The 15334-nt window shown below is 41.6% G+C and overlaps 1 protein-coding gene across 2 annotated transcripts in view; it reads left to right on the top strand.

The window, feature by feature from the left end:
• gcn1 (GCN1 activator of EIF2AK4) overlaps positions 1-15334 on the top strand; it is a 278383-nt gene that overhangs the window by 189437 nt on the left and 73612 nt on the right. For both annotated transcript variants that reach the window (XM_059983222.1, XM_059983223.1), the window contains exons 28-33: positions 5153-5296; positions 8864-8991; positions 9787-9976; positions 10784-10854; positions 11850-12015; positions 14522-14716. In XM_059983222.1, the coding sequence (XP_059839205.1) occupies positions 5153-5296; positions 8864-8991; positions 9787-9976; positions 10784-10854; positions 11850-12015; positions 14522-14716 (894 nt within the window). The remainder of the gene's footprint in view (positions 1-5152; positions 5297-8863; positions 8992-9786; positions 9977-10783; positions 10855-11849; positions 12016-14521; positions 14717-15334) is intronic.

Here is a 15334-nt window from a genome sequence, read left to right as displayed (position 1 = left end):
ATACTGTGAAAAATACATAATTTTCTTAAAAAGTAGAGATGATTAAACTACGAGTTTAGTCTTTCATTAATTCATCTAATAACTTATAAAAGTATTTTTTTTTAAAAAGTTGTTTCCAACAGGAAATAGTTTCCAACAGGACCATGAATAGTGCCATGAATACTGCTGTGGTATGTGAATAATTTGGAACTGTTCCCTTCTATCACTTATTTGGCATGATCTGATCAGTAATAGCACACACACGATTTCATACACCTCCTTTCCACTTGACGCCCATTTCTTCTTTCATGGCTAGAGACAATTTACATTCTGTAATTCTGTATGTATCAGGTATTTGTAATGTTCATAAGGCATGGGAGTAAAATTAGGCCATTGGCCCATTGACTCTGCATTATGGCTGATTTATTAGGAACATAGAAACATAGAAAACCTACAGCACAATACAGGTCCTTCAGCCCACAAATTGTGCCGCACATGTCCCTACCTTAGAAATTAGTAGACGTATCTATAGCCCTCTATTTTACTAAACTCCATGTACCTCCACCACCATTGCCGGCAACCCATTCCATGCACTCACCACTCTCTGAGTAAAAAACTTAACCCTGACATCTCCTCTGTACCTACTCCCCAGCACCTTAAACCTGCGTCCTTTTGTGGCAACCATTACAGCCCTGGGAAAAAGCTTCTGACTATCCACACGATCAATACCTCTCATCATCTTGTACATCTCTATCAAGACACCTCTCATCCTCCTTCACTCCAAGGAGAAAAGGCCAAGTTCACTCAACCTACTCTCATAAGGCATGCTCCCCAATCCAGGCAACATCCTTGTAAATCTCTTCTGCACTATGGCTTCCACATCCTTCCTGTAGTGAAGCAACCAGAACTGAGCACAGTACTCCAAGTGGAGCCTGACCAAGGTCCTATATAGCTACAACATTACCTCTTGGCTCCTAAATTCAATTCCACGATAGATGAAGGCCAATACAATAAGGCCTTCTTAACCACAGAGTGAACCTGTGCAGCTGCTTTGAGCATCCTATGGACTCAGACCCCAAGATCCCTCTGGTCCTCCACACTGCAAAGAGTCTTACCATTAATACTATATTCTGCAATCATATTTGACCTACCAAAATAAACCACTTCACACTTATCTGGGCTGAACTCCATCTGCCACTTCTCAGCCCACTTTTGCATCCTATCAATGTCTGTTGTAACTTCTGACAGTCCTCCACACCTCCAACCTTTGTGTCATCAGCAAACTTACCAACCAATCCCTCCACTTCTTTATCCAGGTCATTTATAAAAATCACAAAGAGTAAGGGTCCCAGGACAGATCCCTGAGGCACTCCACTGGTGACCAACCTCCATGCAGAATATGGCCCCTCTACAACCACTCTTTGCCTTCTGTGGGCAATCCAGTTCTGGATCCACAGAGCAATGTCCCCTTGGATCCCATACCTCCTTTATTTCTCAGTAAGCCTTGCATGGGGTACCTAATCAAATGTCTTGCTGAAATCCATATACACTACATCTACTGCTCTTCCTTCATCAATGTGTTTAGTCACATCCTCAAAAAATTCAATCAGGCTCGTAAGGCATGACCTGCCCTTGACAAAACCATGTTGACTACTCCTAATCATATTATACCTCTCCAACTGTTCATAAATTCTGTCTCTCAGGATCTTCTCCATCACCTTACCAACCACTGGGGTAAGACTCACTGGTCTACAATTTCCTGGGCTATCTCTATTCCTTTTCTTGAACAGAGGAACAACATCCGCAACCCTCCAATCCTCCCGAACCTCTCTTGTCCCCATTGATGATGCAAAGATCATTGCCAGAGACTCTGCAATCTCCTCTCTTGCCTCCCACAGTAGCCTGGGGTACATTTTGTCTGGTCCCAGCGACTTATCCAACTTGATGCTTGCCAAAAGCTCCAGCACATCCTCTTTCTTAATATCTACATGCTCAAGCTTTTCATTCCGTTGCAAGTCATCACTACAATCACTGAGATCCTTTTCTATAGTGAAAACTAAAGTAAAGTATTCATTAAGTACCTCTGCTATTTTCTCCGGTTCCATATATACTTCCCCACTTTCACACTTGGTAGGTCCTATTCTTTCATGTCTTATCCTCTTCCTCTTCACATACTTGTAGAATGCCTTGGGGTTTTCCTTAATTCTGCCTGCCAAGGCCTTCTCATGGTCTCTTCTGGCTCTCCTAATTTCCTTTTTAACCTCCTTCCTAGTAGCCTTATAATCTTCTAGATCTCTAACATTACCAAGCTTTCTGAACCTTTTGTAAGCTTTTCTTGACTAGATTTATTACAGCCTTTGTACATCACGGTTCTTGTACCCTATCATAGCTTCCCTGTCTCATTGAAACGTACCTATACAGAACTCTACACAAATATCCCCTGAATATTTGCCACATTTCTTCCGTACTTTTCCCTGAGAACATCTGTTTCCAATTTAAGCCTCCAATTTCCTGCCATATAGCTTCATAATTCCCCTTACTCCAATTAAACGCTTTTCTAACTTGTCTGTTCCTATCTCTCTCCAATGCTGTTGTAAAGGAGATAGAATTATGATCACTATCTCCAAAATGCTCTCCCACTGAGAGATCTGACACCTGACCAGGTTCATTTCCTAATACCAAATCAAGTACAGCCTCTCCTCTTGTTGGCTTATCTACATACTGTGTCAATAATCCTTCCTGAACACACCTAACAAACTCCGCCCCATCTAAACCCCTCGCTCTAGGGAGATGTCAGTCGATATTTGGGAAATTAAAATCTCCCATCACGACAACTCTTATTATTACACCTGTCCAGGATCTGTTTCCCTATCTGCTCCTCGATATCCCTGTTAACTATTGGGTGGCCTTTAAAAAAACACCCAGTAAAGTTAATAACCCCTTCTTGGTCCTAACCTCCACCCACAGAGACTCCGTAGACAATCACTCCATGGTGTCCACCTTTTCTGCAGCCATGACACTATCTCTGATCAACAGTGCCACATCCCCACCTCTCTTGCCTCCCTCCCTGTCCTTTCTAAAACGTCTAAAGCCCAGCACCTGGAGTAACCAATCTTGTCCCTGAGCCATTCAAGTCTCTGTAATGGCCACCACATCATACCTCCAAGTACTGATCCATGCTCTAAGCTCATCTGCTTTGTTCACAACACTCCTTGCATTAAAGTAGACACCTCAAGCCTTCGGTCTGAGCGCTTCCCTTCTCTATCACCTGCCTATCCTCCATCTCGCACTGTCTACAAGCTTTCTCTATTTGTGAGCCAACCTCCTCTTCCCCAGTCTCTTCAGTTCAGTTCCCACCCCCCAACAATTCTCATTTAAACTTTCCCCAGTAGCCTTAGCAAACCTCCCCGCCAGGATATTGGTCCCCCAGGATTCACATGCAACCTATCCTTTTTGTGGAGGTCACACCTGCCCCAAAAGAGGTCCCAATGATCCAGAAATCTGAATCCCTGCCCCTTGCTCCAAACCCTCAGCCACACATTTATTCTCCACCTCATTCTCACAGGCAGTAATCCCGAGATAATTGAATTGAATTTATTACTTTTATCCTTAATATACGTGTGAAAATCTTTACATTATGTCTTGGCCTAAATGTGCAATGTGCAATTTATAGTAATGTATAATAAATATCATGTACAACAGGATAATCAGTATAATGTAGAAATACAGTTGCTTCAGCATAAGTTAAGCAGTCTGATGGCTTGGTGGAAGAAGCTGTCCCAGAGCCTGTTGGTCTTGGCTTTTATGCTGCGGTATCTTTTCCCAGGTGGTAACAGCTAGAACAGTTTGTGGTTGGGATGACTCAGATCCCCAATGATCTTTCGGGCCCTTTTTACATACCTGTCTTTGTAAATGTCCTGAATAGTGGGAAGTTCACATCTACAGATAAGCTGGACTGTCCGCATTATCTCTTTCAGCTGCATTTTCCTGTATTTTCATGCTTGATAGAGATTAAATTTGTAAATAAAATAAGTTCATTTGGTGATTTGCAGATAATGAAGTAGATCTGAGTAGACAGTTTGTCCCGTTGGACATTTAATTTTTTGCTTGTTTGAATGAGGTTCTAATATTACTTTTTTTCTTTAATCCATAACTGTGCAACTTCATCCTATTGAAGTCCACATACAATAGTGGCTATTATACTGTAGGACGATAGTCATTATTGTTGGAACCATTCCTACTGACAGGAAAAGGGGCAAAGGCATGTTACTGACACCTTAAAACCAGTTGCTTCAAGCAGATGGGGCTCGTCAGCTGTGGTTGGCAGCTCATCTAGGAGAAGGAAAACTGATCTCAAACCTCCGCTGCCTTGCAGCTATACCCACTCGTAGGGAAGGCTTCAGGAGTGAACCTTGGGGGATCGTGGGGAATCCAGAGCTGGAGTCCCTAAGGTGGTCCAGCGTTGAGTTCAACACTGACTGGCAACTCCTGAAATGCTGCTGGTACCAAACTTTATCAGCCTCTGCCATCCTTTGGGTGCATCAGGTGTATGGAGAGGGGAGCTTGCTACATGGGCAGCAGCTTGCTCTCCATATCGTACTGCCCAGTCTTGTGTATCTAGACAGCTCGGACACAACATGCAGGGTCAACCATGACCAATGGAGGCCTGACTCAACTCAGTCGCTATTGTATGAATCAAAAATGTCAAATTATCCACACTATTCTACAAAAAGCAATGAGATACAGTAAATGCTCAGGTAACTTATTTCAGTACTGGTTAAAATTTTCGCCAAAATTGACAGGAAAATCGGCAGCAAAGGGCTTTGGGATTGCAAGCTAAGCATTTTGTCTGCAAGTAGCCACCTATTTTGGTTGGTAATTTGAACAACACATTTGGAAGGTATGTATATTTGAAGTATTAAATTTAACGCTGCATATTGATTAACAGATAACACTGCTATGCGATTTACCTGGTAAGCTGTATGGTTGGGTGGGCTTACATTGCAAGATTCCACTAATTCCATTGAACAGTGCCATCATCTTCTACATTTGTTCCCCAATTCTGCAAGTAGTGTATGTGTTTATTATTTTGGAAAAGCAGCAAGTAGGTGGAAAGAGGAAAATGTGAGTTCCAGTTTATCTGTAAAATCTTAAAATTATATCTGTTCTTTAGGTACTGGCTTCAAATACTTTGACATCTCTGTGTGCCAGCAGCAGTGGAGGGGAAGGATGTGCTTATGCAGAACAGGAGGAGATTGACGTCCTGTTGCAAGCTCTGCTGTCACCATGTTCTGCGGTGCGGGATGCTGCTCTAAGGGTAACACAACTTCCATTAGTTCTTTTGTTCTTTAACATTGATAAGCCAATGCTGGGTTCCAAAATCTGCTTGGGTTCAGATCCTTCCTTGGCCTCATTATTCCATACCTCTGTAGTATTCTCCATCTTTCCTTCCATGTCAGGATTCTGCATTATTTTAGCTCTGATCTCAGCCTTTAGGCCTAGATTCAGGAATCTCACAACCTTTTCAAAATAGGAAGGTTTCAGTATTTCCTAAAGTGATTTATTCAATTAAGTTCTTGTGGAATTATTCAGAACACTAGATATGTTGATATTAAGAGAATTAAGGCATACAGTGCTTATGCGTTGAAGTTATAGCACAGCCACAATCTCTTTGAATGGCAGGGCAGGTATGAGAAGCCAAATAGCCCACTCTGCTTTCTCATCCTTTTGTGTAGAGAAGATAATAGTAATGATCAAAACAGGAGAGATTTTAAGAAAGATAGGGAAAGGAAAGCAAAAATGGTAAGGGGCGTGTTGGAGATTATATTGTCCAGAAGGTTGTTCAGAAGTCGAGTGAGATAAAAATAATATGTTTTATTAGATATTCATCATAATATATGTCAGAGAGGGTCAGTCTGTACTGGCAACGAGAAAGAAGTAAGGCAAGATGACAGAGGACTGGAGATCTCGTGTTCTCCCTTTATTCTGCAAATTAATTTGAGTTTGTTCGTTAAAGGGGTCTTCTCTGACAGGAGCAGTCTGAGCAATAAGAGAAGTTTTGATTTACACTGCAATGACATTTCAGACCTGCAAAAAAAACTTAAAGATCTACAAAAAGTTTACTGACAAACAGGATATTAAACAAGCAAGCATAAAGAAAGTTAAGCTTTAAGAAAAGTAACAACTTTAGCAGTATTTTAGACCCTAATCCAATAAGAGGGATAAGGAAAGAAAGTAAATTTTAGGATATTGGAGGAGACTGAGGGCCACAATACCAGTGGTGAGGACTGTGAAGGTATGGACGAGAAGCAGAGACGTGTGCAGGACTGGCTTGAATCAATAGACTGGATCATTTTCAGGGACTTATCCTGGAATCTGAGTAAATATGCCACAACTGTCACTGACTTCACCAAAGCCTCGATGAATGCGTAGAGCAGGGTGAGCTGTCTCAACAATTATTGACTGGTTGCACTTACATCTACCCTAATGAAGAGCTTCAATGGGCTGGTTATGGCTAGAAAGAGTAAGAACCTAGACTACTGCAATTCACCTAACACCACTGACACAATTTCAATGACTCTCCACTCTGCTTTGGAGCACCTGGACAACAGCAAATCACATGTCAGGATGCTTTATATCGATTACAGTACAGCATTGTGTGTTGGCGCGTGGCCTAGTGGGCAAGGCATCAGACTAGTAACCTGAAGGTCACTGGTTCAAGCCTCAGCTGAGGCAGCGTGTTTGTGTCCTTAACAACATATTGCTCTGCGACGTCACTGGTGCCAAGCTACATGGGTCCTAGTGCCCTTCCCTTGGACAACATCGGTGGCATGGAGAGGGGAAGGCCTGCAGCTTGGGCAATTGCCAGTCTCCCATACAAACATACAAACTCCAGGCGCAGGTCCATGGTCTCTCGAGACCGACAGATGCCACCACCACAGCATTATGTACCATCATCCCCACTGGGCTTCTGCAACTGGGTCCTCAATCTCCTCACCAGGAGACCACAGTCAGTACAAATCAGTAATAGCATCTAGCTGGCTGTCAACACAGGCACACCTCAAAGCAGTGTACCTAACCCACTTCCCTATTCTCACTACATTCATGACTGTGGCTGAGCATAGCTCAAATGCCACTTATATGTTTACAAATTACACCGGTATTGGTAAAATCTCAGAGGGCAGCAAGGAAACATACAGGAGTGAGCTAGATTGGCTGGTTGACTGATGTTGCAACAACATTCAACATCAGCAAGGCCAAGGAATTGACTATGAATTTCAGGAAGGGGAAGTTGAGAGAACATTCCCCTGTCACTGTTGAGGGGCGAGTGGTGGAAAGGTTGAGCAGCTTTAAGTTCCTGAGTGGTCAACATCTTGGAATTATCTGACCGGGCCTTTCTTTGTGACTGAAGACATGCCTGCAGCTCTGCTTCATTCGGAGTTAAGAATTTGGTATGTCACCAAAGATTATTGCTGTTTTCTATAGATGTACGGTGGAGAGCTTTCTGACTAGGTGCACCAAAACTTCAATGCACTGGATCACAGGAAGCTACAGAGGGTTGTAGGCTCAGCCAGATCCATCACAGGCACGATCTTCCCACCATCAAGGACATCTTCAAGAGGCAGCCTCTAGCTGCAGAGATTCTTCATGATCTTATAGTCATCACTGTTATGACTTTGAATACTTTTCCTCCACAGCACATTCATAACTCTGTTCCATTCTCTATTATTGGAAAGGTAAAGACTCATAGAACTTAATAAATGAGGATAGCTAGCACTGAGTATGTACCTTGCCATGTCTGTGGAGCGTACATGAGGTGTAGAGAAAGAGCTTACACTGGAGTGTCTCAAAGTGCACTTTAGCTAGTGAGAAGCACTTCCACTTTATGTTTTAGCAATATGAGAAATGAGCAGCAATCCATGATCAGAATCAGCTTTAATAACACTGACATATGTCATGAAATTTGTTGTTTTGCAGCAGCAGTAGTACACTATAAATTACAATAATAAATACATTTGTAACCTTTTACAGCTTTTTCCCCATCCTGTACAGTGGCCCCTCCATACCTGATGCTGATGCAACCAGTCAGAATGCTCTCCATGGTACATCTGCAGAAACTTGCTGGAGTCTTTGGTGACATACCAAATCTCCTCAAACTCCAAATGGAATATTCCTGCTGTCGTGCTCTTTGTAATGACATCAATATGCTGAGCCCAGTATAGATCTTCAGAGATGCTGACTCCAGGAACTTGAAATTCCTCACCCTTTCCACTGCTGGTCCCTCAATGTGATGCCTCGACTTCCCTTCCTGAAGTTCATAATCAATTCTTTGGTCTTACTGATGTTGAGTGCAAGGTTGTTGTTCCGACACCAACCAACCTGCTGATCTATCTCACTCATGTTTCCACATTACCTTCTGAATTTCTGCCAACAATAGTTAAGCCATTGGCAAATTTATAGATGGGTGCAGAGAGAAAGAAGGGCACTGGACTGAGCACACATCCTTGAGGTGCGCTAGAGTATAAAACTGGGTTGCACAAGTTGCACTCTCATGTGGACTAGACCATCCATTCTAAGGATGATGGTTAACTAGATGGGATCACAGGAGGACTCCATCTGCTACATATCACTGTAGTGCAGTGGATTCATATACACAGAACTGAGTTTTATACACTTACACAATGGTGAGAACATCCCCAATATGCACCTTGTCACCTTGCAATTTTTGCTTGGGTCTCTGAGATTGGATGAGAACTTGCAGCCTTTTGACATCTATATCGCTGACCTATATGACACCTTTTATAGTCCTGCAATTTGTTGTTTTGAGGCTTACAACAGGCTCTGTAGATGGTGGAAGTTATCTTGTGCCTCTGATGTTTTGCAGGGATTGCTGGAGATGAACATGGTGCTGCCCACACCAGATAGTGATGAGAAGAATGGATTGAAATTACTGCGCAGACTTTGGGTTTCCCAGTTTGATGTGGATGACGAGAGCAGAATGCAAGCTAAAAAGTAAAAACTAGCTGTATTTTAAAACAAGAATATTCACAATTTAATATTTCCTTGCAAGATGTTAGAAAAGGTAGCAAGGCTAATGTTTTGGTAACATTGTGTACGTCTTAAACCAATTTATTATCCATCTTCTAGAATTCATTATAATTTGTAGTTTTATTGTTCTTTGTGCTGGTGTGGTTTTAAGTACAATTGCAAGGAAGTGTTATCATCCTGGGGATGTCTTCTTCCCGAAAAGATGTTAAACTTTGCTCCTTAAGCTAATTGTAAAAGATCCCATGGCACTAGTTTGAAGAAAGGGAAGTTGCTAGCTGAGACACCAATACTACTTTCCACAATTAGTAAGGTGAATTTAATTGTTCCGGTTAGTGAAATTATCTGTAAAATATTTGGATTTCCTTTGAGTATAATAGGTGCACTATAAATTCTATGGCTCCATTTGTTCCATGTAAAAGATTTATGATATGGAAAACTTTTACTTTTTGTAAAGTATTCAAGATGCTGAAAATTTTATATTTAATTACACATTTGTTCATGTTATAAGTATTAGTAAAGAGGAAAATAATTTGTACAGTTATGGCATTTTGAGGAGTGGGATGGTAGTGCCATCATCTGGCTAGAGAGATAATACTTTTAGTAGGTATAAAATTGCCTAATAATAAAGAAAATTGATCTAGCTAAGAGCTAGATATTTCTATGTCTGATTGTTAAGGCTTTGTATCAGACAAACTATAATGTGGGACTCTCCATTTTCTCCATCTGAGTATTCTTCTGTCATCCCTTTTTTTGTTTCAGGTTGTGGGACACCATGGGACTGGAGCTACAGGCAGATATTTGCTCACTGCTGATTAAAGATGTGATCTATCACGAGGAAGCAATACGCCAAGCAGGAGCAGAAGCACTGTCCAAAGCTGTGGCACAGTATCACCAGCAGGCTGCTGGAGTGATGTCTAAGCTCATTGAAATTTACCAGGAGAAACTTTATGTAAGCTCACTTGAGAAAAATGTTGAAAAAGAATAGAGCGGATCTTTGCCTTTGTTTGGAAAATAAAATACCTGGCTTTTCTTCGCTTTCTGGGTTATGCAAAGAACCAAGCGGGAAGAGTGGTCAGGTCATCCCAAATCAACCAGTTTCCTTTGGGTGATGGTACCAAGTACAGTTGGGACGGGAAAGGACATCAGTGAGGAGAAATCGCTAGCCCATCAAGAGTATCAAAGAAGAAATGATAGTAAACAAGTATTGTACTTGAGCCCATCACCTCCACTGGGTTGAGAGCAGCTCACTAGAGTTCTTCATCCTGGGCCAATCTTTCAAGATGTCCCCGGGTGTCGCCCATCGGAAATCCTTCCTTTCTCATCATTGCGGTCTTTGGAGCTTCTGTTGGCATTTCTGTAGCACTGGGTTTTTACAGGATGGGGTTGCTAGTCCCAATCCTCCTCCTTTCACAGGACCATTCATGGCAGAGTTGAAAAGCTATTGGTAGGGTGAATTTAAATGTTTTTGTACTAATTTTCAAACATTTAAACTTTTAGGAATACAGAAATGTGGAGGTTTTTTATGTATTGACACTATGAGAAAGTTTCGAGAGGTAGAAACTCAATGCTTCATAAATAAAAGACTCATTTGTGTCATCAGGGAGCTGTTTGCAGTCTATATCACTGCAATAGGTGTAAGCTATCTAAGGAGGATGAAACGTACAAGGAAGAAAAAGTTATTTATTCATGCTTTGAGTACTTACCAATGGCAAACATTTAATTGCTTGTATTCACTAATTAAATCTGTTTTATGCAGAGGCCTCCTCCGGTGTTGGATGCCCTTGGTCGAGTAATATCAGAATCTCCACCTGATCAGTGGGAAGCCAGGTACAGTGTCTGAGAGTTTGATTGTGAAAGGTAGTTAATGTTTCCACTCCCTCCTTTCTGCCCTTTGTGGACCTTCATGTAGCCCTGACCTCCTTCAGAGCTGGAATTTATTTTTATATGTTAATTCATGGCATGTGTGCATCATTGCCGAGGCCAGGACTTGTTCCCTATCCAGCTATCAAAGCTTTCAGTTCATGCACAGAGTTAGATACACCCTGGCAGAAATGCTTGAATTTGCAAAGAGCTGAAGTGTTGTCCATTCCCAAGTATGGAAGTCATCACTGAGACTTCAGCACATAGCAATTTTAATTAAAATGTAAACAAACAGATTATGACCATTTCATGAAGCTCTGCTATGAATGTCAGTGTTTTGTGTAGAGATTTAATTGAAAACAAAAGTAGAAGCACAAAGGGCAGAGCAACTGACGCTGATGGCAGGAAGGGGGAGTAAGAAGGTGGACACGTGGGGAAGGAGTACGAGCTAGAAGAGGGGCACCAGCCTCAGAAGGCAGTGGACTATATTCCATCTGACAAACAAATGACTTAAGATTATGCTTCAGGTTCATAACTGCTTTATATCTGGACTGTAGCTATACTTTGCACTGTTCATTGTGAAATTTTGGGATCTTGGCCACGTGGCACAAAATAATGATATTTTGTGCACTTTATAAGGAATATGAACATGGTGGTCTATCAATGTCTGTTTTTTTTTTCCCTTCTGGATTTCATCCATATGGCCAATTTTATTTGACCAAAGTTGTGACTAAAAGGGAGGGTTGCTGAGCCAGTCAGTCCTCAGTCTCTGTGCCTACGTATACCATCCAGCAGAGGTCAGCTTCTTGAATCAAAAACCATTTTTGACTCTCCTGGTTCCCCGTCCTTCATTTCATCTAGCAGTTACAGTGAAACTTGGATCCACCATTTTTATGTGCAGTTTTACTTTCAATCATTTTTGACTGGGTAAAGCTAGTAATGGTGAGCTTCTTCCTCTGCAGGTGTGGAATTGCTCTAGCTTTGAACAAACTCTCCGAGTATTTTGATGGATCACAGGTCGAGCTGCTGTTCCAATTCTATGTACCTGAAGCCTTGAACGACCGCCATTCTGAAGTCAGGAAATGCATGTTGGATGCAGCTCTAGCTGCACTTAATACCCATGGAAAGGTAGGCACGAAGTAACCACAGCTTCTCGTGGCTTGAAATGCAATGGATTCATGATGTACAAACATGCATACTGGTGCAATTCTACATATCCTCACATCAGCCATTACTCTTTGGTTAAGTGAAGCATCGTTTGACAAGATACAAAAAATACAGCAGAAAAGGTCATTGCTTGCAGTCTGCCATCACTGCAGGACTTGTATGTGTCCAGGATAGGGAAGTGGGCAAGAAAAATTGTGCACAGTACCCACCCTATCTTTTCTAAAAGTTCCTTTCTGGAAAACGCTGTAGGGCTTTTAAGACAAAATTTTTACAATTTTCCTCCAGTCAATTAATCTGATCAACCATTCTGGTTCCCCCTCCCCAACCCCCACTATGTATTACCTCAGTCACTGCACTGCACAGTAAACACTTCCGACCACTTTTTATTATGCTGTTTGCATTGTAAATGCATGCTGGTATTTATGTACATTTTATTTCAAATATGTATTTTAACTTCTAAATTTGTTTTATACAATTCTTTATCCTTGTAATTGTTGAATGTTGTTCTGTTGTATGTTGCACCCTGACCAACACAACACAGCAAATTCCTGATACATGTGAATGTATATGGTGAATAAGGTTGATCCTTGATCCTTAATGCTTATATAATGATTTCAAGAATGGTTGCATTATGCAATGCTGTAATACCTATTGCCACACGTGATCTTAGCGTGAAGGTCAACCGTGCCTTGTTGCTGAGAACTTTGCCTCTGAAGCAGAGGACTGGACCATTGTTTGTAAACTTGGTTCTGATGGTCAAGTTTCCCTGCCCCTGAAACCTCATTCACTGGTTCCAAAAATCTTCCAGAAGGTGTGCTTTTGGAGTCTCTTCAAATTGTCTTGTTTGTACCCTCTATTTTAAAGTTGTGAGGTGTGTTTGATATATTCAATTTGAACAAAAACCGAGAAAAGCAGCTTTGAGCTCATTATATCATTGGGCCAAATAGTGTTTGATTTGAGTAAATAAATGTGACTTTCCCACCCTAGCTACTACCGTTGTAGATAAGATTGGATCTAATTACAAGATGACAAAAAACTTGCCACCATACTGACAAACTGAGTAGTGAAGAAGATTGTCCTGGGCTACAGGAAAGTGAAATTGGAAGTCCACAGATGCTTCACAGTATCTCATGGACTTGAATGCAGTAGAACAGAGGGATCTAGGAATACAGATACAAAATTCCCTAAAAGTGGTGTCACAGGTAGATAGGGTAGTCAAGAGAGCTTTTGGTACATGGCCTTTATAAATCAAAGTATTGAGTATAAGAGTTGGAATGTTATGGTGAGGTTGTATAAGGCATTGGTGAGGCCGAATTTGGAGTACTGTGTGCAGTTTTGGTCACCGAATTACAGGAGGGATATTAATAAGGTTGAAGGAGTGCAGAGAAGGTTTACCAAGGATGTTGCCGGGACTTGAGAAACTTGAGTTACAGAGAAAGGTTGAATAGGTTAGGACTTTATTCCCTGGAGCGTAGAAGAATGAGGGGAGATTTGATAGAAGTATGTTATGATAATATAATTATGATGGGTATAGGTAGAGTGAATGCAAGCAGGCTTTTTGCACAGAGGCTAGGAGAGAAAAAAAAACCAGAGGACGTGGGTTAAGGGTGAAGGGGGAAGAATTTAAACGGAACATTGGCGGGGGTGACTTCTTCACACAGAGAGTGGTGGGAGTGTGGAATGAGCTGCCAGATGAAGTGGTAAGTGCGGGCTCACTTTTAACATTTGAGAAAAACTTGGACAGGTACATGGATGAGAGGTGTATGGAGCGATATGGCCCAGGTGCAGGTCAGAAGGACTAAGCAGAAAAATGGTTCAATGGAATGGTTGGTTGGGCACAAATGGAGTAAGTGAAATTCAGTTTGGAAAATTGTGAATTAGTCCATTTAGAGACACCAAGCAAAGTGAGGGAAAACAGAAGAAGAATGGAGGAGATTGGAGCGTAAGTCCACAGGTGCTTCACAGTAACGGCGCATATGTGATTGTCTTTATTGGCATAGGCATGAATATAAGGCTTATTGGATCTTAGTATTAGATAAATGTCAGGTCACTGCTAGAGTACTTTATACATTTTTGAACACCATACTTGAGAAAGGATGTGCAAACATTGGAATGCAAAGTGTTTCAAGGACTATGAAATTAAAGCTGTACAGAGAAACTCTTGGGGCTGTTGTTGTTTCCTTTGGAACCAAGGTTTAATTGAGGTGTACAAAAATGAAGAATCTGTGGTGGGGCAGGACAATGACAATTGGAACTAGTTGGAAGGATTAGGTGAAGACACATACTTGCGCTCATTGACTGGTGGGGATTGGAACTCGATGTCCACGGCTCTGGACTGAGAAACTACAAGTGGGATTAACTGAAATTGGCCAGTTTTTCCCATGGGATGACTGGGTGCCTTTGCTGCTGTAAATTTGTGTGATTTCAGTAATCTTTCCAGTGACCCACCGATTTCTTGTCCCTGCAGGATAACGTCGCTTCGCTCCTACCTGTATTTGAAGAATTCCTGAGGAATGCCCCTAATGATGCTAGTTATGATGCCGTGAGGCAAAGCGTGGTCATTCTCATGGGTTCTCTGGCAAAGCATTTGGATAAGAGTGATCCCAAAGTGAAGCCCATTGTGGCAAAGCTCATCACTGCACTCTCAACGCCATCCCAACAGGTATTGTGTAATGTTCTCCAGAGTTGTAGGGGTAATTACACTCCACTGAGGATAAGTTCCAACTCTGCATAAAACCAAAGTTGACATTACAAAGTGGTTTGGGCAACTGCTGCCCCATCCAACTCATTGACCCATCCACTGTATCAGAAAGAGTGTAAAGGACTTTGTAGCATTATTCAAAGAAGATCAGGAAAGTTCTCACAAGCTAAAATTTGTCCCTCATCACTTAATTTTGTCACTATCATTCTGCAGGTTTTGGATCTTTGATGCTTGCAAAGCAGGATGGTCAGTTGATCAGCTAATAGAGCTACTCTCTTGCTAGAAACTTGCGTTCAGCCCTGACCTTGGGTATTGACATTTTCTCCCCGTCAATTTTTTCTAAGGTCCAGTTTCATCCAAAGTCCCAAAGACACAGGGATTACCCTAAGTTTATCAGTGAATGGTAGAATGTGGAGGCAGGGCTAGAGGAGTTGATAAGAATGAAGAAGAGTTAAAAATTGTGATTAATGTAAACGATGGTTAATAGTCAGACTTAATGGGTTTGAGATCCTGTTTCTGTGTTCTAACTCTGTGACTCTGACTGTAATTGAAACAATGCCCACACTTCAATTTTTTAAT

The sequence above is a fragment of the Hypanus sabinus genome, chromosome 10 (genome assembly GCF_030144855.1).
Source record: "Hypanus sabinus isolate sHypSab1 chromosome 10, sHypSab1.hap1, whole genome shotgun sequence".
In the NCBI taxonomy this organism is placed as follows: Eukaryota; Metazoa; Chordata; class Chondrichthyes; order Myliobatiformes; family Dasyatidae; genus Hypanus; species Hypanus sabinus.
Note: the sequence above shows the minus strand (reverse complement) of the source record. Positions and strands in the feature narration are given on the sequence as shown.